We start from the raw sequence: 23,293 nt of genomic DNA on the forward strand, positions 1-23,293 counted from the left end.
GCGTGCATGCAGCTGTCACTGTACTGGAGACCAGTGAATCTGTTATGACAACGCGGATAATAATACAATATAAAACCAGCCTTTGACAGGATTTTTTGCTTTATTTTTTGTAAAATAATGTGAAAAGGTACAAATATTTTCTTGTTAGGTTTAAGATGCACAGTGGTTTAGGAACATTATTTACAACATCGATGGGTTCCCTGGATATTACAAGTTTAAAATAAACATTTAAATGTAATTACTCTGAAAACGCAAAATACATATGGTTTTGACCCTAAACATGAAGCAAAAACGTTAACTACAACCGTAGAATTCACTGAACAATAACACAGCAATTAATATGGCCATCTGACTGATCCCTATCACACATAGCTTCACTGTTCAACAGCAACCCCTACTGGCAATGTTATTGCCGTGCATGGTCTTCAACTACAACGTTACTGCATAACACAGATACTGAGAGATCAATGAAGTTGTTAGCGCAGCCTCCTTGTAGTCTTAAAAATCGGAAATTAAGCCTCAGGTTCGTTCAGCCGTTCCTATGGAGGAAATTAATGTGGTTTGGGGATAAACTCCGAAAATAAGGTCCGAGGTTAACACATGCTTTGATGACTTTCTATGTTTCGTTCAATGAGATATGTCTATGAACACAACCTTTATGAATTATGAAGCCTATTTTGATTACATAAATGCTTCAAAATTTACAACAAAAAAATGACATGGTGATAGATGATCTCATAGAACAAAACATAAGATCTCCCAAGCCTGTGTTCTCCACACAGACCTGATGTGTTTATCAAAACAAACCCAAAAATAATTTCTCCATAGCCTAGCTCTGTTAGTGCCTACAAAACGACCACATTATTATTGCTTTCTAAAGGCATGACAGCTGAAGCATCAAATTGCAGCTGTGAAGAATTGCCAAGATGTGAGACAAATTCACTTGGTATAACTAACTAATGCAGAGGGGGAAACCATGAGCAATTATTGCTCCTTTTCGCAGCAAAAAAAACTGCAGTGTACATAATCAAACTTTTGGATACACATGATAATTTTGGGCTCCCGAGTGGCACAGCGGTCTAAGGCACTACATCACAGTGCTTGAGGCGTCACTACAGACCCTGGTTTGATTCCAGGCTGTATCATAACCGGCCGTGATGGGGAGTCCCTTAGGGCGGCACACAATTGGCCCAGCGTCGTTAGGGTTTGGCCGGGTTAGGCCGTCATTGTAAATAAGAATTTGTTCTTAACTGACTTGCCTAGTAAAAAAAAAAAAAAACGTTTTTATTTAAATATAATAATAACCTGAAGAAAAGTGACTTATATTTCTCTGAGGCATTGCGTAACATTGTCACAGATTCGAAATCAAACAACTGGTAGAGCAAACATGCTTCACCCTGGACTAATCAAGCAGGACTACCAATGGCGGGCATGGCGGGCGTGCTCTTGGATTTTCAAATGACAATGTGCAGAATAACAGTAAAATGACTTTCTCTGCATTTCATGTCTGTTCTCACACCAGGTGAAGATGGAGATCATATAATCATCACACCTCTCGAGTCAACTGCCAGCGCTGACACTGAAATTAACTGGTACTTCATCAGAATACCATTCAGACCAAATCCAAAATATACTACCCACACTTACATGATTCCTTCTAAACAGAGAAGACATTTCATCCACTCTTCAGTCCAATTTAAAAAAGCCTCAATCAAATCTCCATTATATAGCCTATCAATTAAAATATCACTTCAAAATAATATTTTCAGTTTTGGTTGGGAATGGTCCACAGTGCAGTACTAAATAAAATCAGAAAATACAGGAAACATGCCACAGAAAATAGGGAACACAGGACTAAGCAATGCAGAAACACTTTCAAATATGATTTTCACGCTAACTTTATTTTTATACCTCCCCTCATTAATGGCTAAATTGGAAATACATTATTATGGCTCTTCAAAACGACTTGTGGGCTTGCCAATACCACCAGCCTAGTAAGAAGCAAGATATACACCAAGGCACAACGTTGGCTCACAGTGGTAAAAGGGGACTTTGCAAACCCACACTATTACTGTTGGATAGGAGGCCGTAGTGAATAGGTTTTTCCATAGGTTTGATACTCAAACCACTTCAACCACCACTCCCTGTCAAAACAGATTTGCATTTGGCTCATATGATCAGTGTAAAAGCAATATGGTAGAAATAAAGCACACCGGTAATTAGAGGTACTTCAATATCTGTCAATAAGGGGGTTAAACTCTACGTTAGCACAATTTCAGAACAGCACTACTTCATTTTAGGATGGATGTTACCACCAATCTATGATGTAACAGTTGCATACAGCTTTCTATATCCAAGTAGCAAAACTTGTGTTTTATTAAGTCTGTCAAACATGGCCTCTTTCAGTCCACACTGGAAAGAAGGGCTGATTTCCATAATCTTTGTCATTATGAAAGTTAAACGATATTATCTCAAGCGCTCTAACATCCTGTTGCTGCCACACAATGTCAAACTTACAGTAGTCTTTAGACACCAATATCAAATTGTCACCAAAGCAAAATGACAATTTAAAAACGCAAAAAAATATTTTACAAAAAATGTATTTTCGCTACAATAGTATGATGCAAATGTACTATCTGAAAATTTGTATTTGACAACTCCCAGACAGTCACAAGACATGCACAAGAACATTTTGCATAGCAAATGGACTACATTGTTCAGAATATGTTGCTTTTCAAATCATGCAACCGGTTTCAGGGTGTTGCGGAACCAAACGGCTTCTCTTCTTAAATATATTCAGTTATTTATACATTTATATACAAAGACCACCTTTAATTAAAAAATAAAACTTCATAGTAATAACTACTTTGTTACATAAAAATATGTTACTATAATCTGGCTATGGCCCTTGCTGTGGCAAGACAGGTGCAGCAGGTGGGAGGGGTTAGAGGTGTCAATCACAGTGGCTAGGATTACCTGACTAAAACGGACACTAAAGCTCCAAGGCCTTAGGATAGTAATAACAGTTACAATACATACTATGGCAAAAATGTTGCTATGCATTCACATGGTTTTGGCCTTGTCGTTTCCCAATTACTCAATGATAAAACATACAACTCATGTCATTGAAATGTATTGAGGGCTTTTGTCCCCTCTTTCTTTTTCATGTCAACAATGCCAATTCTCTTGATGGAAGGCAGACACTTTGTGAATAGTACACATTTAAATACAAACAGTCCCTAGTTGCTTCAAAGGGAATGTGTAGAAAAGGGTAGGTCTAAGATCTAAGGGGGAGCTAGCAGGATAGCAGGCACACAGAGGTGGTACATAGCAAAAGGTCCACGGCTTAAACTTACAGAGAAGCTCCATGGTATAGAAGCAGGCTGGCAGAATGGCAACAGCTGCCATGTTGGGACATATATAAAAACAAATACATACACAAATGTTTGTCACATACACCAGATAGGTGCAGTGAAATGTGTTATTTTATGTGTTGTTTTTAATAGACAGGATAATGAACTCTAAGGACTACTTGATTCAATAGGAGGACAATATCCTTAGACGATCGATTTAGTTATTTTTTAGATTCGGCACGATCAAGACGATTCGAGTTAACAGACGTCAAATGAGAAAGGTCAATTTAGCTGGGTCTAGAACACAGACAGTGATAATCTTACAGACGAATATGCTGTCCAGACACTAAAATGGCCCCGTAAGTGCCAACTTGTCCCAAGGGACTGAGAAAGTCACCTCTCCAAAAACACACTTTCTCTTTGTCCATTGAAACACTGAACTCTATCTGAACTATAGCTAGCAAGGTCCGCCATTGAATTACCTTCACCAAACTTAAATAAAACAGAAACACTTAATGACATGTCAATTGGCCACTATTGGTTGAACTCTGGTTGGTTGGGTTGATGTAATCCAGAAAATACCCCAGATCTACTGTATGTTCTTGCAGTAGAATGATGGCAAACGTAGCTGATATTCCAGCCTCCCCATACTGGCGTTGGAATGATGGAACACCGACAGACAAAGCCAAAATACCAGTCGGAAAAGTCCTGTCTTATAGAATGCATATTGCATGGTTTTCAAGACGGCATTTTCAAGTGTAACTGACCTCATGCGTGATCCCTGCATTTATGCATTATCCGAAGTGCATTTGTTTACATGCAGATAAGACTCGTACAAGCTAATGCCGATATTTTCTTTTTTTCTCTTAAGCATCATAAGTGCGTTTTTTCGATAAATGCCTGGATGTAGCGGAAAGAACCTTTAACAAACTTGCTCCACCACTGACATGTCAGTCCTGTCCTCCAACCTTCCCCACATCACCTCGCAAAAAGCATGTGGAGACGTCCCCACTAGACCAGGTGCCTCCAACTCTGGCCCTGGAGAGCATGTAGAATTCTATTCAAGCCCAGGACTAACACACACGATTCAAATAATCAAGGTCCAGATTGAAGACTGTGATTAGCTGATTATTTGAAAGGTATATTAGTACTATGGTGGATCAAAAGCCTGCTCCCCAGTTTCTCTCCAGGACCAGTCAGAGAACACTGCACTAGACTGTCCAAAACCTCCCACCTGACCTCGTATTCGCAGATCCTGTGGTTGGGTCAATCACCAAGGAGGGGGAAGCAAAGCAGGGCTCAACCCCACCTGTTCTGCTTCAGCCCGGGGTTGTTCCAAGCCCCTTCCCTCCGTACTCCTCAGTATCCACTCCAGGCCGGGGGGGGGGGGGTCACTTGAGGCGGTCGGAGCGGAAGGAGTCTTCCACGGCGGGGTCGGTCAGCATGAGGTCCCCATCCAGCATGCCCAGCCCTTCAAGGGCCAGAGGGTCCATCCTGAGGGGGTCATCCAGGGCAAAGGAGTCCATCTCAAACCCTGGCACGTGGGACAGTGCGCTGGCGATCTCCTTGGAGAGGCCCAACGAACTGTCTCCTGGTGAAGAAAGAAAAGAGGGCTAGTAATACATAATAATAAATGTTCCATTTAGCAGACGCTTTTATCCAAAGGGACTTACAGTCATGTGCGCATACATTTTCGAATGGGTGGCCCCAGCAGGAACCGAATCCACAACCCTTGACATTGTAAGTGCCATACTCTACCCACTGAGCCACTCAGGATTAGTGTTAGTTGTAGGAAAGCATTCCTCTCCTACAAGGGAGAAATAGCCGAAGTGGTAGCCCATATCTCACCTGTGAGGATGATGTTAGGGACGTTGTGGCATCCCTCTCCCCCAAAGTTCTGGTTGTTAAGGTGCTGCCTATCCCCTGAATCGTGGAGCTCCAGGAAGCCATGGTTGGAGTGGTAGGATTCCTCCTGGTCCTTTCCACCACTCCCACAGCCCAAGCCACCATGGTTGAATGACAGGCTGTCTCCCGGAGTCTCCATGTTGAACTGAGACGGGAACAAAACACCAAACGTGAACTCAGGCAAACAAATACAGTATAACAGAACTCAGCAATGAAAGCAGAGGTGCAGTAGTCAATATAAATATGAGCCAGAGAGAAATAAAGTGCCTGCAGAAATAGTATACCTGCTGGTTCTGTCTGGAGGCGATCTGCAGGCCCAGGTAGGGATCATTCAACAGAGAGTTTAACAGTAATGTGTCCTACAACACAAAACACAGGTACTTTAGTGTAAAGACAGAACAACACGTCATACCAAGTTATGTTGAGTAACATCACCTACAATATGTATTGTAGTAATGAAGTGGGGCTTCATTGATGCTACATCCTACAGGCCAATTTCACTGTGGTGCCAATGTCACAACCCCCCAGCACACAAAGATAGTCTGCTCTCTGGACTGCTATTAATAGAGCCATTCAACAACAGAGCCCAGGATCCATTTCACCTCACTTGGGCATGACATCAGCGTCCCCTCTCAAGTTCCACCCAGCACATTCTGCAGCGAAATAAACTTGTGCGCATGTTCAATGACGTCATCTGTCAGAAGGAAGTTGTGAAACAATCTCCAGTGGCTAGTTATGGAGCCGACTTGAGTGAGCATTGGAAATGTATTGAGAAACTATACAGGTCCAGGAAATGTGAAGCATCAAGAAGGAAATTATTGAGCAGAGGTTATAATAAGGCCTCCTGAATAGCCCAAGTTCTGTTTAATAAATACAGTACCAGTCAATTTCTTTTTAGAACACCTACTCATTCATGGGTTTTTCTATATTTTTAACTATTTTCTGCATTGTAGACAGTGAACACAAAACTATGAAATAAGAAATCATGTAGTAACCAAAAAAAGTGTTAAATGAAAATATATTTTATGTTTGAGATTCTTCAAAGTAGCCACCCTTTGCCTTGATGACAGCTTTGTATTCTCTCAAACAGCTTCATGAGGTTTTCCTGGAATGGTTTTCCAACAGTCTGGAAGGAGTTCCCACATACAGTTGAAGTCGGAAGTTTACATAAACAAGTTTTATTGATTCCAACTTAAGTGTTTCAACCACTCCACAAATTTCTTATTAACAAACTATAGTTTTGGCAAGTCGGTTAGGACATCTACTTTGTGCATGACAAGTAATTTTTCCAACAATTGTTTAGACAGATTTCACATATAATTCACTGTATCACAATTCCAGTGGGTCAGAAGTTGACTGTGCCTTTAAACAGCTTGGAAAATTCCAGAAAATTATGTAATGGCTTTAGAAGCGTCTGATAGGCTAATTGACATCATTTGAGTCAATTGGAGGTGTACCTGTGGATGTATTTCAAGGCCTACCTTCAAACTCCTTTTTGCTTGACACCATGGGAAAAATAAAAATAAATCAGCCAAGACCTCATAAAAATAATTGTAGACCTCCACAAGTCTGATTCATCCTTGGGAGCAATTTCCAAATGTCTGAAGGTACCACGTTCATCTGTACAAACAATAGTATGCAAGTATAAACAGCATGGGACCACGCAGCCGTCATACCGCTCAGGAAGGAGATGCATTCTGTCTCCTAGAAATGAACGTACTTTGGTGCGAAATGTGCAAATCAATCCCAGAAAAACAGCAAAAGGACATTGTCAAGATGCTGGAGGAAACCGGTACAAAAGTATCTATATCTATATCCACAGTAAAACGAGCCCTATATCGACAAAACCTGAAAGGCTGCTCAGCAAGGAAGAAGCCACTGCTCCAAAACCGCCATAAAAATGCCAGACTATGGTTTGCAACTGCACATGGGGACAAAGATCGTACTTTATGGAGAAATGTCCTCTGGTCTGATGAAACAAAAATAGAACTGTTTGGCCATAATGACCATCGTTATGTTTGGAGGAAAAAGGGGGAGGCTTGCAAGCCAAAGAACACCATCCCAACCGTAAAGCACGGGGGTGGCAGCATCATGTTGCTGGGGTGCTTTGTTGCAGGAGTGACTGGTGCACTTCACAAAATAGATGGCATCATGAGGTAGGGAAAGTATGTGGATATATTGACACAACATCTCAAGACATCAGTAGAGGTCTACATCGCGTCAAGTGGTCACATGAGTTTTGCTCGTGCAACAGAATTTGGACAGCCATTGTTTTCCCCTCTCCTACTGTGAAGTTAAAGCTTGGTCGCAAATGGGTCTTCCAAATGGACAATGTCCCCAAGAAAACTTCCAAAGTTGTGGCAAAATGTCTTAAGGACAACAAAGTCAAGGTATTGGAGTGGCCATCAAAAACTGAAAAAGCATGTGCGAGCAAGGAGGCCTACAAACCAGACTCAGTTACACCAGCTCTGTCAGGAGGAATGGGCCAAAATTCACCCAACTTATTGTGGGAAGCTTGTGGAAGGCTACCCGAAATGTTTGACCCAAGTTAACTTTTTATGGCTGCAGGGGGGCAGTATTGAGTAGCTTGGATGAAAAGGTGCCCATTGTAAAACGGCCAGCTCCTCAGTCTCAGATGCTAATATATGCTAATATGCATATTATTAGTAGTATTGGATAGAAAACACTAAAGTTTCCAAAACTGTGAAAATATTGTCTGTGAGTATAACAGAACTGATATTGCAGGCGAAACCCTGAGGAAAATCAAAACAGGAAGTGGCTTCTATTTTGAAATCTCCATGTTCCATAGCCTCCCTTTGCTGGATTTAAAGGGATATGAACCAGATTCCTTTTCCTATCGCTTCCTCAAAGTGTCAAGTCTTCAGACATAGTTTCAGGCTTTTATTTTGAAAAATGAGCCAGAACGATAACATCACGTCAAGTGGTCACATGAGTTTTGCTCGTGCAACAGAATTTGGACACCCATTGTTTTCCCCTCTCCTACTGTGAAAGATATTTGCGGTTGATATATTATCGATTATATATTTTAAAAACAACCTGAGGAATGATTATAAAAAATGTTTGACATGTTTCTGTGGACATTATGGAAACTATTTGGAATTTGTGTCTGCGTTGTCGTGACCACTCTTTCCTGTGGATTTCTGAACCTAACGCGACAAACAAACGGAGGTACAACATTTGTTGTGTAACTGGGAGTCTCGTGAGTGAAAACATCCAAAGATCAAAGGTAAACGATTAATTTGATTGCTTTTCTGATTTTCGTGACCGAGCTACCTGATGCTAAGTGTACTCAATGTTTTATTGTGCGATCAATAAACTTACACAAACGCTTGGATTGCTTTCGCTGTAAAGCATAATTTAAAAATCTGACACGACAGGTGGATTAACAAAAGGCTAAGCTGTGTTTTCCTATATTACACTTGTGATTTCATGAATATAAATATTTATAGTAATATTTATTGTATGTAGCGCTATGCTATTCAGCGGTTGTTGATGACACTTATCCCGATATCGGGATTGCAGCCATAACAAGTTAAACAATTTAAAGGCAATGCTACTAAATACTAATTGAGTGTATGTCAACTTCTGACCCTCTGGGAATGTGATGAAGGAAATAAAAGCTGAAATAAATCACTCTGTCTACTATTATTCAGACATTTCACATTATTAAAATAAAGTGGTGATCCTAACAGACCTAAAACAGGGATTTTTTTCCTGGATTAAATGTCAGGAATTGTGAAACTGAGTTTAAATGCATTTGTCTAAGGTGTATGTAAACTTCCGACGACTTCAACTGTGTGCTGAGCACTTGTTGGCTTCTTTTCCTTCATTCAGCGGTCTAACTCATTCCAAACCATCTCAATTGGGTTGAGTTTGGGTGATTGTGGAGGCCAGATTATCTGGTGCAGCACTCCATCTCTCTCCTTTGTGGTGAAATATATATCTTACACAGCCTGGAGGTGTGTTTTGGGTCACTGTACTGTTGAAAAACAAATGATAGTCCCACAAAGCCTGAGTTGACAAGGTAAAAAGCTGTCGTTCTGGCACTGAGCAAGGCAGTTAACCCACTGTTCACCGGGCACCGAAGACATGGATGTCGGTTATGGCAGCCCCCCCCCGCACATCTCTGATTCAGAGGGGTTGGGTTAAATGCGGAAGACACATTTTCGGTTGAATGCATTTAGTTTTACAACTCACTAGATATCCCCTTTTCCCAAGTGCAAACCAGATGGGATGGCATATTGCTGCAGAATGCTGTGGTAGCCATGCTGGTTAAGTGTGCTTTGAATTCTAAAATCACAGACAGTGTCACCAACAAAGCACCCCCACACCATCACACCTCCTCCTCCATGCTTCACGGTGGGAACCACACATGCAGAGAATCTTTCCACCTACTCTGCGTGCCACAAAGACACAGAAATCTCAAATTTGGACTCATCAGACCCAAGTAGATTTCCACCGGTCTATTGTCCATTGCTCGTGTTTCTTGGCCCAAGCAAGTCTCTTCTTATTATTGATGTCCTTTAGTATCCTCTGCAGCAGAGGTAACTCTGGGTCTTCCTTTCCTGTGGCGGTCCTCATGAGAGCCAGCTTCATCATAAAGCTTGATGTTTTTTGTGACTGCACTTGAAGAAACTTTAAAAGTTCTTGAAATGTACCCTATTGACTGACCTTCATGTCTTAAAGTAATGATGGACTGTCGTTTCTCTTTGCTTACTTGCTGTTCTTGCCATAATATGGACTTGGTCTTTTACCAGATAGGGCTATCTTCTGTATACCATCCCTACCTTGTCACAACAACTGAAAAGAAATTCCACAAATTCACTTTTAACAAATTGAAATGCATTCATGAATCTGTTTGAGAGAATGTCAAGAGTGTGCAAAGCTGTCATCAAGGCAAAGGGTGGCTACTTTGAAGAATCTTAAATATAAAATAGATTAAGATTTGTTTACAATTTTTATTCTACAATGTAGAAAATAGTAAAAATGAAGAAAAAATCCAAACTTTTGACTGGTACTGTATATCCCATGACAGCAGAGTAATGTGTCATTTGTAAAGAGATAAAGATATTATACTATTTGATACTTGAGGATGTCACACACGAATTTGCATGGCCAAATGTATAAATAAATCAGCTGATTATATAAATATACAATACAAAATAGTGAGCTAATTCTAGTTAGATGACAGAGTGAACTCTTAAAATATGTCCTGGTGTGACCAGAAGCCATCAGGCTGACACTTGTTATGTTCTTCATAATAGATGTGCAGATGATTACATCATCCGGATCATTCTAGTTGACCTCAGTTTCTATCACAACATTGCGCTTGCTTTAAAACAGCCCACGCTGGCTGTCATGCCCCTCTGTCCCAGAGTGGTGAGGTAGGTTAACCGTGACGGACCGATAGTAGGAGGACAGAGGAAATTGTGGCTTTATTCGGCCAATTGGCATGAGTGTGTTGTGTGTATGGGCTGGCACTGACTCCACTCACGTTGTAGAGGCCCAGGTCTGTGGCCAGGGAGTGGCTGATGTGCTGCAGCTGGGGAAGACTTCCCTGCTGCCTTTGCTGCTCCATCTGCTGCTGTTGGTCTTGCTGGTCCTGTTGTTGTTGCTGCTGCTGGGTCGACTGGAGGTCTTGCATCTGCAGGCACTGGGAGTTCTGGCCCTGCTCACCCTGCTTCTCAATTTTGACTGACACCCTATGCTGCTGCTGGTTCTGGACATTGCGCAGGTTCTGCAGGTGCAGCTGCTGGAGGGCCTGCTGAGACTGGGCACGTTGCTGCTGGTGCAGCTGGTATTGCAAATGCAGCTGATGGTGTTGATGCTGCTGTTGTTGTTGTTGTTGTTGTTGTTGTAGTACCACGGACGGCTGGGAGAGCTGTTGTCCTGCCTGAGAGGCCTGCTGGGATGTTGGAGGACCTGGCTGATGAAGCTGCTGCTGGGGTTGGCTGAAGGGGTAGGGAGGGAGCCTCTGGTCCATGGGCAGTTTGCTGGTGTCCAGAGGGACGCCCTGGGAGGAGATAAACACATTGATTGGAAATGGAATACAAACTCAATTGGCATGCAGGTCAGCCAATGTTATGGTGCCATGTAGGCTTGAGCTGGATACAGTATAAACTATATACTGGGGTATTTTTGAAATACCCATGGCATGATTTTCAATACGTCAAAACAATTGAGTTAGTTTTTTCATCAATTTGAATACTTGTTATTTTTAAATAAACACCTACAGTCAACTTGTGCACTAGGTTAATAGATAAAACAGCATTAGCTACCCTTGCATGCTGACGAAAAGGGCAGTTTACTTAAAAACTAGCAGTATTTCAATCTTCTCGATTCATCATAATTAGAAGTACAGCGCCATCTCCTATTCCTGGATAGATGTACGTTTTCCGAGCCATATCTCGCGCCGGCTCCGTGGCGTCCACATTCTGGCATAGCATAGTTCCAACCAGAGAGAGAAGTAATTAACATCTAGTCAGGCTCTTTTGGCTAACTAAGTGGCTAGCTTGCAAGATCAATCTTCTTGGTTACAGCAGAGACAAATCCCCTGCTGGATCAAGATCCCTGACATCTATTTGTTTTGTGTACAGCACAGGAACGGCATGAAGGTATAAACATCTGGATACTGCCCAACCCCAGGGCAGTGCTTATTCTGGCCTGTGATTAAGTCATGGTAAAAGGAGAACGTAGGTAGACATTACCTGTGTTATGGAGGACAAGTTAGGAGAGATGGTGGGGGAGAACTGTTTGGAGTGGTGCCGGCGAGACTCCCCTCCCATGGGTTGGATCAGAGGGGAGAGCTGAGCTAGTCTCCGTGGCGACGTGCTGAGAGGCGACTGCCCCTGGCTAGTTAACAATGGCGAATAAGAGGCGCACGAGCCGGACCCTCCCACCCCGCTACTGTAACTAGGGTTACTGGCTGCGGTCTGGAGGGACTGGCCACTCAGGGAGGAGTTGCTGAGGCAGGAGTGCAGGGATTGGTTGCTGAGGGAAGACTGAAGGGAGGGGGAGGAACTAAGGGAGGACTGCAGGGACGGGTTGCTAAGCGACGAGTGCAAGGAGGTGGAGCTGAGGGAGTTGGGGAAGGAGTGGCTACTGAGAGATGATTGGATGTTGGGGTTGCTTAGCGAGGACTGCAAGGAGGGGTTACTGAGAGTGCCCTGAAGAGATGCCAGGAGACCTGTTCAAATAAGACAAATAAACAGATCAGAATATATAGCTAAATAAAACACGCATTTTCAGTCCTGGTGTGGAAAGTTATGGTAATGCGTACATAATACACTGGACAAGAATATGTAAAGTTTTGGTCCCATGTTTCATGAGCTGAAATAAAAGATCACAGAAATGTTCCATACACACAAAAAGCTTATGTCTCTCAAACTTTGCAAACAAATTTGTTTGCCATTGAAAAGGAGTGGGACAAAATTGTACAGGCCACAATCAACAGGCAACGCCCCAACCCTTTTTTAAAGGGACTATCTGTGAGGAACAGATGCATATCTGTATTCTCAGTCATGTAAAATCCATTGATTGAAATAAATTCCTATTGCCTGGTTTCCTTATATGAACTAACTAAAATCTTTATATTTTTGTTTAGTATAGAAGACTACGAACATCAAAATTCACTGAAGATGTATTGAAACAGTTTGTCTCCTGGCGATCATATCAGGAGGTATAACGCTAGCTCAGTCCCCTGAAGAGGTCCTGAGCTGCAGGGTGCATCTCAAGAGTCAAACTAGGTTTCCTTTCATTGTCTCCTATCCTTAATTTGTACTGATGTGAAAGAAATAGAATAACAGCAAATATCTGGTAAGCATTCACCATACTGTTTTCACCTGTTTCCATCAGTGACGAAGAGACAAGACGAGAAGAGCAAGCCACCTCAGACTATTGACATGCACCCTAGGCCTTGCCTCTAGACTGAAGTGTGTGGTCGGCCAAATCACCTCAACACAGCTAAGGTCAGTAGGGCCATATAAAATCTGTTTAATTTCTTACCCAAATTCCGTAGAGATTTTCCAGGTCTCCGTTTTCCCCACAACAATGCTTAAACCACATAAGGAGACGACTTTTGAGGTCTGGGAATTTTTGGGGGAACTTTTGAGTGTAGTTACCCTTTAAATCCAGCGCACACCTAGCAAGAGGCTGTTCAGCTGTGTTCTTGTTATGATAGATTTTGAAAAACAAACACCCACTGGATTGATGCAAATAATCATGATATCCTTCTGCCAGGTAGGCATAGGCTTTGCAGTTAACATTTAATTTAGAAGGTTTTTGGGAAAGTCTTTCCATCTACCAGAAGACTGTTTTCATTAGCATCATCGCTAACAGCTTACACAAAGTGGTAACTGCGTGCACCGCACATACACAGACGGGGGAATTCTCGTTGCCTCTTCAGAAAGTTGCAGGAAATACAAATCACTGATGCATTCTGGTCATGTCTTATGATAAACCTGGGCAAATTAATTCATTTTCACTACATTTCGTTGACTCCCTACTAAGTTCAATACATTTTTTTTTTACATTGTTGAATTACATTTTATTGTCTAGATTATCTGATTCTGTCCACGTTCTCTGCATCAGGGATTTTTTAGGGCCCTAGGACAGCTACTTCTTCCGAATGCACAGCCCTGCACTTAACCTCCAGTTTCACTTTCTAAATAAATCTTACACGCACCCACCTAAATGAATATCGGCCTGTCTCCCTCTTGCACAAACACCCACTAGCTTCCTCCGTTTGATTCACAACTTAGACATTTTAGCTTGTGTGACAGAAAGGGTTGTATTGTTCCTAGCATGCCTGCATGAGAGCACACACGAACATACACGCAAGAGAGAGGTGCTGAAGATCAACATGGGATACAATAGCACACACACTCTTCAGCCTCTGTCCCACCGCCCCTCCCCGTACCTGGCAAGTGGCGGAAGGCGTTGCTGGCATTAATACCCAGCTGGGTGAGGGTAGTGGCCAGGTTGCCAGTGCTGCTGCCCCCACTCAGGGACGAAGGGTAGCCCGGCTCGTCTGGGTCCAGCGGGGTGGGTAGCGGCGACGGGAAGTGCAGGCTGGAGAGGTCGGGCAGGGAGCCCCCCGTGTTCAGGGCTGAGGGGGCATGGGGGGTGCTGGAGTGCTGGTCCGGGGAGGGGAAGATACTGGAGGAGGAGATGGAGAAACTATTTAGAAAGACAAGAGAAACCACAGTGGTCTCTCACATTCGGCAAGAATTAGACACTGTGGTGCGTGTGATTTCCAGACAGATAGGGTGACCTCAGTGTCCAAGAACTAAACTGACTCACACCCAACATCAGCCTCCAGACACACGCAGCAAGAAAGAGAAAACAGAGAGAGAAAAAGAACAGAAGAATAGACCGAGGGGAGAAAGCGAACGAGATAATAAATTACAGAGGAGAGAGAACAAGGGGAAAAAAAGACAATGGGAGATAAAGAGCAAGTGAAAGAGAGGGAAAAATAACGTCCACTCCACACATTCCAATCTAAACCCCAGCTATAAGAGAAAGATAAAATAATGAGCAACGGAAAGGCTACGGGGGAGTGTAACGTCATGTCAAACAGCCCTCTGCATCCCTGATTACACCGACTGCTAGTCATGACCAAGAAGAGGAGGATAGACAGAGGCTGAAAACGGAGGAAGATATTTCAAATGGCTGTTTCAATGGAGAACAAATGGAGATTGAGCTGAGGCTTTTACAGCAACAGATAGTGTTCAACAGAAAATCGGCTATGGATGAATTGGTCATACCTGAGGGCACACGCCAGCCATAGGACAATACTGTGTCTCCTATCAGACTCCCCTCCATATATCGCTGATTCACATTAAATTAAACAAATTACATTAAATGTAAGCAGCAATGACATATTACATTAGGTCTACATTAATGCACAACATCGCAGGCTTTCATAACCGTGTGTCTCCACTGAAACAGACTACTGTAGATAATTGTGTTCAAACTTCAAAAGCCACAGACATTTCCACATAAGTTATTCTATCCTGTGAGAAAAGCTGTAGAAATGACTTGGATGTGTTTTAGAAGGATTGACTTACTTAATACCGGGAACTTCACAGGACTTGGGTCGAGAAGACAACAGGGGCAACTTCTTGGTGTCCCAGGGCTTGAGCAGTATGCCCTGATCCAGAACGTTCTCCTCAATGGGGGGAACTGGGTATGGAAACACTGTGGGTGACAAACAACATGATTGAGGAAATCAATTCACTGTCTCCTGGTCACAAGGATTTCTTTCAATTGTCAAGATTATTTGTGGTGTGTTTAAAGTAGGACAGAATTGTTAGTGTACAGCGAGTGGGACTTTTAGGCTCACTTCTTCTCCCCTCTCCTTCACTCTGGCCTGGAGGAGCACAGAGAGACACAAGTCAGAGCACTGGGGCAAACTGGGAATGGGCTTAAGGCACAATCACACTTAAGCAATTATAACAATATAGTCATTTAGCAGACACTTATCTAAGTTGCAAACCCTCAACTCCCACTCCGATTTGTTAACTAAAAACACATGCTCTTGTTTTAGTCTTTAGTGAGTCCTCACCTGTGAGTCTGCCCTGAAGGGTGAATGTGTGTCCAGCACTGAAGGGGTCTCCTGCAGGGGGGTTCATCACACTGGTGTGGAGGGCAGAGTCTGAGTTGGTCCTGCATAGAGAAAAGCATCAGGAGAGGAGAAAGATATATCCAGGGGGTCTCTTTCCATTGCCACATCAACCACAAACACATTCTCCAAACAGGAACCAACAACTCAAGTCAATCCATGACTCATTAGAAAAGTCCTCCGGTAACCACATCATGACAATCACCACTTGACTTTTACTTCTACTCAGCCACAAACTAACTCCATCCATGATATGTTGGAACTCAGTCTTAAATATACATTCATTCAATATAAAAAAGGATCAACAAATAAAATATACAAGCTCTTGGAAGATCTTTGAATGGCCATCTCGCACTGGCACAATCATCTGTTAATGTCTTCCCCAGGACAGTAAGTTGATGCCCTATGTTGAGGGGGAGAAGAGAAGATAGATGGAGAGGGCGGGATTCACCTGTTGAGTGCCATGGTGGGGAGGCGAAATAACTGGCTTTTGTCTCCTGGGAAGTTGCCCGAACAGTTCCTTTCGTGATTAACAACAAAAATGGCCATTAATCTCCAAAGAAGGATAATTTAAAAAATGTAATGTAAAGATAGAAGGCTTGGGACAAACCGTGAGCATAGGAGATGCAGAGACAGAGGGAGGAAAAGAGGGAGATTGACATTCTACAGAACACATGGCCCATCCCATAGATACTTTTCACTCATGTTGGTGGATACAGAGAATATTGGGTGTGTGTTACTGCATGCTCATGTGCACAAATGTATGCATTCACAAGAGTGAGCTTGCGCTCATGCATGTGTGTGCTCATGTGCTTCTGTAAGAATGGCTATTATGAAAGAGGTTCTTAAATTCTCTGCTAAAATGGGGTCTTGCAGCGATTGGTTCACATCAGTAGAGCTTACGAGGCTGTTTATCAGTGTTTCCAGACTCCAGTGCTGATCTGGAAAGAATCGGACAGACTTGTGCCGACTCCACCATAAACAAACTTCAGGAGCAGCTCCCTCCATTCACCTGATAAATGGAGGCCATTCCCCAAAGTGCAGCATCCAAGCGAGCAGGGATGAGAAACGCTGGTTTAGAGCGGCCTTCATTTTATTCATGTGTCAAAGCAAATGTATATGTCTACTCGACATGCCTTTACTTTTTGCAGAGATTAAGATAAGTGGAACTGTTGGGAGGTGTGTAAGAGTCATAATTTCATGTCAAAGCCAGCTTCCCTTTCTCAAAGAGTATGTCCTCTTCCATTTAGCAGAGAAAGAAAGAAAAGAAAGAAAAGAAAGAAGAGGACTGGCAAGAGAAAAGCGGTGGGAGTTTCTTTCCAAAACTTGAAGAAAAAAAGAGTAAGTGTATTCAGATGCCAGAAAATGGAGGAAAGTGGGGAAAGTTAAACAACTAAAAGTTCTGAAAAGCAACTGAATTCGAGGCTATGAAGGAAAGCTAAAATCAGGTGTCTTGTTAGTCAGTCCCAATTGCGTTAGTATGCATGGTTACCTTGAGAGCAAGCTATAATGCTGCAGAGAAAAACAACTAAGCACGATACATCAAAAATGAACAGGCTTCCCTGGGGATACCCATGTCTCTGCAGATTGGGGTCCACTCTAGATCATTACCTTCTCCAACTGGTGTCCGGAGGTGGGGACAGATAGGCTGAGTTGTATGGAGAGCTGTCCACCTGAGGAGCACACAAGTCAAGGCAACAACTAAATCTACTCTTCTCATCCACAATCAGGGATTTGGTCAGCACAACATAGAAAATGACTAAATAATATATTATCAAAGCAGTCCTTTGCCTAAGTAGAGCAAAACTCTGGATTAGCTCCTAGATTGTGCTTTGTGGAATACCTCCCAGACTCTGGTCTAAGAGGTATTGTGAAGGATACTTACTCTCCTGTAGGGGCGCACTGGGGAGATGAAGCGTCTGTCCCTCTGGACCCGCTCTACCAGGCCGTGGTGCCGTGTGGAGCGACTGGAGTCCAGGTTAGAGTGGAATAAACCCTAAGAGAGGGGGAAAGATGAAAGAAACCATTAGGAGAACAGAGAAACAGAAAGGGAGAGAGGATAAAGAGGGGTGCAAGAGAAGAGGGAGAGATGCCATGGTGTTTAAATTGGTGTCAAGTGATTGTATGGATAGATTTTTAGGCTATATATTAATGTGGACCTACCCACACACTGAGGATTTAAAAAAAAGGTGAGCCTCTCTCACCTGAAAGTCGCCTGGGTTCCTGCCGATCTGATTAACGTTGGGTAGGGAGCCCCCATAGTACGGGCCCTGGGTTCTAGCCAGACGCACTTTCTGAGCCTGGATCTGGAGAACAAAGAGGCAATGGAGACTTTATGAATACCTAATGTCTTCTGTAAGACAAACTACAATACGTGTGTCCTTGAAATATTTCACTGCTGGATTGCTGCATAGCCTACACAGAGACAAGATGCCACATCAGTGGATTGAGATAATCAAATGGGTAACAAGATCATCAAGAGTTTGTTGTCCAGTCGCTCTGGATAAGAGCGTCTGCTAAATGACTTAAATGTAAATGTAAATGTTGTTGTGTGCTTTATCACCTGCAAAGCTGTGGTTGTCCTATGTCACAATAGAATGTTTGAAATGAGCTGGCCCATTCTTTTAGTAAGACACTGTCTGGCCATTTTCATTAATGACACAGGCAAACATCTTGGTGTCTTTTCAGACCTTGTTCTTTTGAGTAAGAACTTGACATGTTATAATGTGCTGTCCTGCCTCTGACATCTTTCATGCAGTCTCTCAACCTTTAAAACAGAGGGCAGTGAGTTCATCATTGTAAAAGATATGGACAATCATTCACAGGGAAAACCACACGTACTGAGGAAAAGCTGCTAAATTGTTATTTCAAAAAAAATAAGAACTTTGAAAACAGTCACAAAGCAACAACATCCCCACCAGCATATTGGATATTGATAATAACACCCAGGAGTTAACTAATACATTTCAAGTTGGACAAAACATTTCCAGCGAGGTGACAGTGAGAAAATACTGCTTTGTGTACCTTTGTGACATTGGCAGTGTAAAATATTATGACAGCAGAACAATGAGACAAGGTCTTCATAGGACATAAGATTAAATCTGCTCTTACAACGTTCCCTTCCCTTCTGAAATTGATTAATATGAACCACTACTGTTCCAGAATAGAGATTAGATAGACCTACTGTGTCATATTTTACAAACCCACCTAAAAATGCCCAAAAGCATTAAAGCTGGAATCCTTAATTGTGAAACTGCGATATTACAACAAAGAGGTTAACAGTTTCTTTCCCCTCTGACATCACTGCACCAGTGATAGAACAGCAGAGTATGTGCTACAAGTTTTACTATGATGGGTGACGCTCCTCACCTTCACTTCGTCAACAAAACAAATGCAATAACAACGACCATGGGGCGGAAGGTGAAGCTGTTTCCCCTACTGCAGATTCAATCCCCTCTCTTTTACATAGGCCTAGCCACAGGCGAATAGGATTACAGTAGCTAGAGCTTTCAGTATTCATCACACTGGTGACAATATGAATTCTCCACACATATACAGGCTGTACAACCAAACTGATGAATAAATACAATAAATGAATGGAAGTGGGCAAATCCATGGTAACAGATTCGCACAGACTCCGATTAATACCAAACAAAAAAAACATTGATTTATAAGTTTAACAAACCATAGAACTCTATTCACAAGTACTAGTTTTAACAATTTCCATTGAACATTTTACAAAAGCACATTTACAGGATGAACTGTGCAGATACAAAGTCTGGAAACAGAATAAAACTCAGTGAGAATTTACCGAAATTCTGTTATCAAACTTTGCACCTGCACAGTTTTTCCACTAGATGTTTTTAATTTACTGAGTAAATTGTTCAAAGTAGTCATTGTGCATAGAATTGCATGGTTTGTTAAACTTAGAAATCAATTGTTTTTGTTTGACATACATTTTAAAGTGAAGTCTCAGCGTAATTCTGTACTACTTTACTGCATAGTTCGTGCCTGCTCTCACACACACACACACACACACACGTTTTGCAGCATGCTCCGTCTCCATTTACCGGTAACTGTGCCCCTGCCTTGCTATTAGGCTGATTGGAGTATATTAGATGGGACGGTTGTAAAGGACAAGACTCAGCAGAATTCCCAGAAAAGGCAGTGGTTGAGATGGCAATGGGGATTTACCGTGAATGAAGGAAGTAGGGTGTTATGAGCGGTTGGGATGAGCCAAGACTTCAGCCATTGAATGTGCTGCTCAACAATGCAATTTATGAGAGGGTGAGTCTTTGGGCTCCAGAATGGCGCAGCGGTCTAAGGCACTGCATCACTACAGTCCCTGGTTCGAATCTAGGCTGCATCACATCTGGTCATGATTGGGAGTCCCATTGGACAGCGCATAATTGGCCCAGCGTCGTCCGGGTTTGGCAGTCATTATAAATAAGAATTTGTTCCTAACTGACTTGCCTAGTTAAATAAAGGTTTAAAAAAAATGTAATCACCGATTTTGATTTGCCCTCTTCTCCTTTCTATTCCTCCGTCTCAGTCTCCATCACATTCACCTCAAAAGGTATAGGCTATTCGTAGAGGGGGGAAATTGTGGGCATTAACATGTTTCTAAAAGATTGAATGTTCAAAAAAAGATGCTCATAAATTCATTAATAACCAAATTAATAATTTGTATCTGTTTGAAAATCAGTTCAAGCGTATTTACTTCAAATTGAAAGATCCTTAGAATAAACTCTGGGGTGTATACATTGTCTTGCAACGGAAACCTGTTTAAGAACCAAACGTACACAAACAGAGCAAACGATGAAAAACGGGGGAAGACCTACCGGAATTTGTCCAATAGAAACTCTCGTTTTCGTTAAAAAAAATGTTTGGAGTAAACGGCTTGCATCAGAATCGGCGTAATTAATACAGCCGTGGAGTTCCTATAAACACACCATTTTGTGAATGTTAAACTCAGTGGAAAAATAATTGAGTTGGTTGCAGTATGCCAAGAGTTTGCAATCTGTTCTGGTTGACAGCAGCCACTATGAACCACTTCACTTGACAAACTAGCTAACGTTATTTTTTTACCTTTATTTAACCAGGCAAGACAGTTAAGAACAAATTATTATTTTCAATGACGGCCTAGGAACAGTGGGTTAACTGCCTGTTCAGTGGCAGAACGACAGATTTGTACCTTGTCAGCTCGGGGGTTTGAACTTGCAACCTTCCGGTGACTAGTCCAACGCTCTAACCACTACCCTGCCGCGTTATCAACCAGTCACACAATTCAGCAGTTCTTACGTAGTTTGGTTTGTAAATGTAGGAGAAACGAAAATATATTAAAAAGTTGTTTATAACTACAATGTATCGTAACATTAGCTTGCTAAGTAGTTAGCTAGCTAACGTTAAGTAACGTAACTAACTAGTTAACGTTAGCTACTGAAATTGAAATACTAGTTAGCCACAGGTGGCTAACTCAGGGCTAGCTAACTCGTTTATTTACGGTAACGTTAGTTAACTAGCTAGCTGGTTCGCATGACACTTTTGACAAGTTAGATAAGATAGCAATCAACATCGTAGTTAGCTAGTTAACGTTAGGTGAAATAACTAGACATTCAAACTCCAACAGATAAAAGGCAAATCGTGGATAACGTTCATTCTTGGCTAGAGTTAGTTAGCTGGCTAACGTTATATTAGTTTATAATGTTCTTATTTTTTTGTTTACCCTCTTGACAAGCCCCGGGCCTATACTTACTCCAGCTTTCCTCTCTTGCCTCCCCCCTCCGACTTACCCTGGTGGAGGTGATGTCCATCATAACCTCCTGAAAAGCGGCAGTTTCTTCAGCCTGACGTTGGGTATGTAGAGCTATTTTCTCGCTAAATTTTCGAGGGTTTGATGCCCCGGACCCAGCACCCGAACTGGGTCCTGCTCCGGGTCCACAAGCGCCTACATCCGTAGCAGACATCTTTGCCAAACGACTTCACGCAGTGGGATGATCTGACTTGGTCGTCACGAACGTTAGTTACCATAGCCACAAAGTGATAAGGGCCGCCTATTTCTACAATTTATCTTAAAATGTTTTTTAAACCTAACATGAACAACACAGTTGACCTTAAACGAAGACCAAAAAGCTATTTTTTGTTTTCATGAATTTGTACGATAAAGCCCATTTTTACTTTGTCTGTGGTAACTAGCTAGTCGAAACCATCTGACCTGTGGGAGGAGAAAGTCAGAGCGCCCAAACGCAATCTGGGACATGTAGTTTATTTTTATTTATTTTTTATATATAAGGCTAGATCAATACAGAAATTACAGTTCTGTATAATGGATATTTTGGATATTGATTAAAAAACGTTAACTATTGTATTGGTTGGTTTCCTCAAAGAAAAGGGCTGCATATAAACAAGATTATTCAGTCGTAAAATACACTGCCACACTGGTTGTCTGATCACTATCGTACTCATCACAAATCCTATCACTCTCCAGGGGAAAAATAACTAGGCAACATGTTGAAAAGTATTTCAGATTACTTTTAATCAGTCAACCAGGTACAGCTAAACAAGTCCTGGTTTAAAAGTGAACATAAAAACAAGAGCAGCCATTTCAATTATTCAAACTCAAGTTTTACAAGATAGAGGACTATATCTCAAAGCTTTCTCACCACATGGCAGTGAAATAAGGGCCTATATGTTGATCTCAATGTAAGGCTCTGACAAAGAGCAAACACTCCATTTAGCTTTTTAAGGATTTAAAGTAATAGCCAGCTGTATATGCTCTTATTATGTTTATGCAGGGGCTAGGCAGTCATACTACTGAACAAACAAATGTTCTGTGTACAATTCAGGACACTGCTAGTCAGATTTCACAGCCAGAATAACATTAGGATTGCTATAATATCAATCCAGGAGTTATAAATTACTCAAAAGTGCTAATATTTCCTTTTTTAATTCAGTAATTTTGACCACATCACGGTATACAGAAAGCTGTCTGTGAAGTATGTCATTGTTTATGTAAAAAATATAGATATTAAAATGTTCAAATATCTCAAATAGAAAATGTTATATGATGATAATTTAAAAGCATGGCAGGATTAGCATATATCCCTTTTTAAAAAATCTGAATGAATAACATTCATCTACATAATAAAACTAAAAGACCTCTACTGAATCAAAAGTTTTCAGTGTAACCAGCATTCTCCCTGCACCTTAAGGAAACATGTTTGAATTAATGATACAGTTGAGTATCTTTTGGTCTCATGCTGTAAACATTGTTTAATGCTTATCAGTCCAAATTGCATTCTCACGGCGCAAAAGGAAATTTGTTTTTGTATTATATCCCAGAAGGGTTGTCAGTTTTTCATAGAATCAGACCATAAGGATTGATCTACAGAAT

General features: G+C 41.8%; 1 protein-coding gene across 3 annotated transcripts; it reads right to left on the minus strand.

Annotated features, from left to right (window-relative positions):
- Nucleotides 1-81: 81 nt before the first annotated feature.
- LOC115103076 (CREB-regulated transcription coactivator 2-like) lies at nucleotides 82-21,928 on the minus strand. Of its 3 annotated transcripts, none has more exons than XM_029623703.2 (14): nucleotides 21,693-21,928; nucleotides 18,105-18,206; nucleotides 17,786-17,896; nucleotides 17,512-17,573; nucleotides 16,352-16,420; nucleotides 15,844-15,944; nucleotides 15,622-15,648; nucleotides 15,347-15,476; nucleotides 14,197-14,435; nucleotides 11,987-12,465; nucleotides 10,774-11,292; nucleotides 5,543-5,617; nucleotides 5,202-5,403; nucleotides 82-4,944 (listed from the first exon to the last, which is right to left on the minus strand). In XM_029623703.2, exons 1-14 carry the CDS (start codon nucleotides 21,864-21,866, stop codon nucleotides 4,745-4,747), a joined length of 2,490 nt encoding a protein of 829 aa, XP_029479563.1. In that variant the 5' UTR covers nucleotides 21,867-21,928; the 3' UTR covers nucleotides 82-4,744. The 3 variants fall into 3 exon arrangements, with proteins under 3 accessions (XP_029479563.1, XP_029479557.1, XP_029479571.1); XM_029623697.2 differs by having other exon boundaries at nucleotides 15,598-15,648; XM_029623711.2 differs by lacking the exon at nucleotides 16,352-16,420 and having other exon boundaries at nucleotides 15,598-15,648.
- Between the last annotated feature and the right edge of the window lie 1,365 nt (nucleotides 21,929-23,293).

Source organism: Oncorhynchus nerka, linkage group LG3, assembly GCF_034236695.1.
Source record: "Oncorhynchus nerka isolate Pitt River linkage group LG3, Oner_Uvic_2.0, whole genome shotgun sequence".
Taxonomy (NCBI): Eukaryota; Metazoa; Chordata; class Actinopteri; order Salmoniformes; family Salmonidae; genus Oncorhynchus; species Oncorhynchus nerka.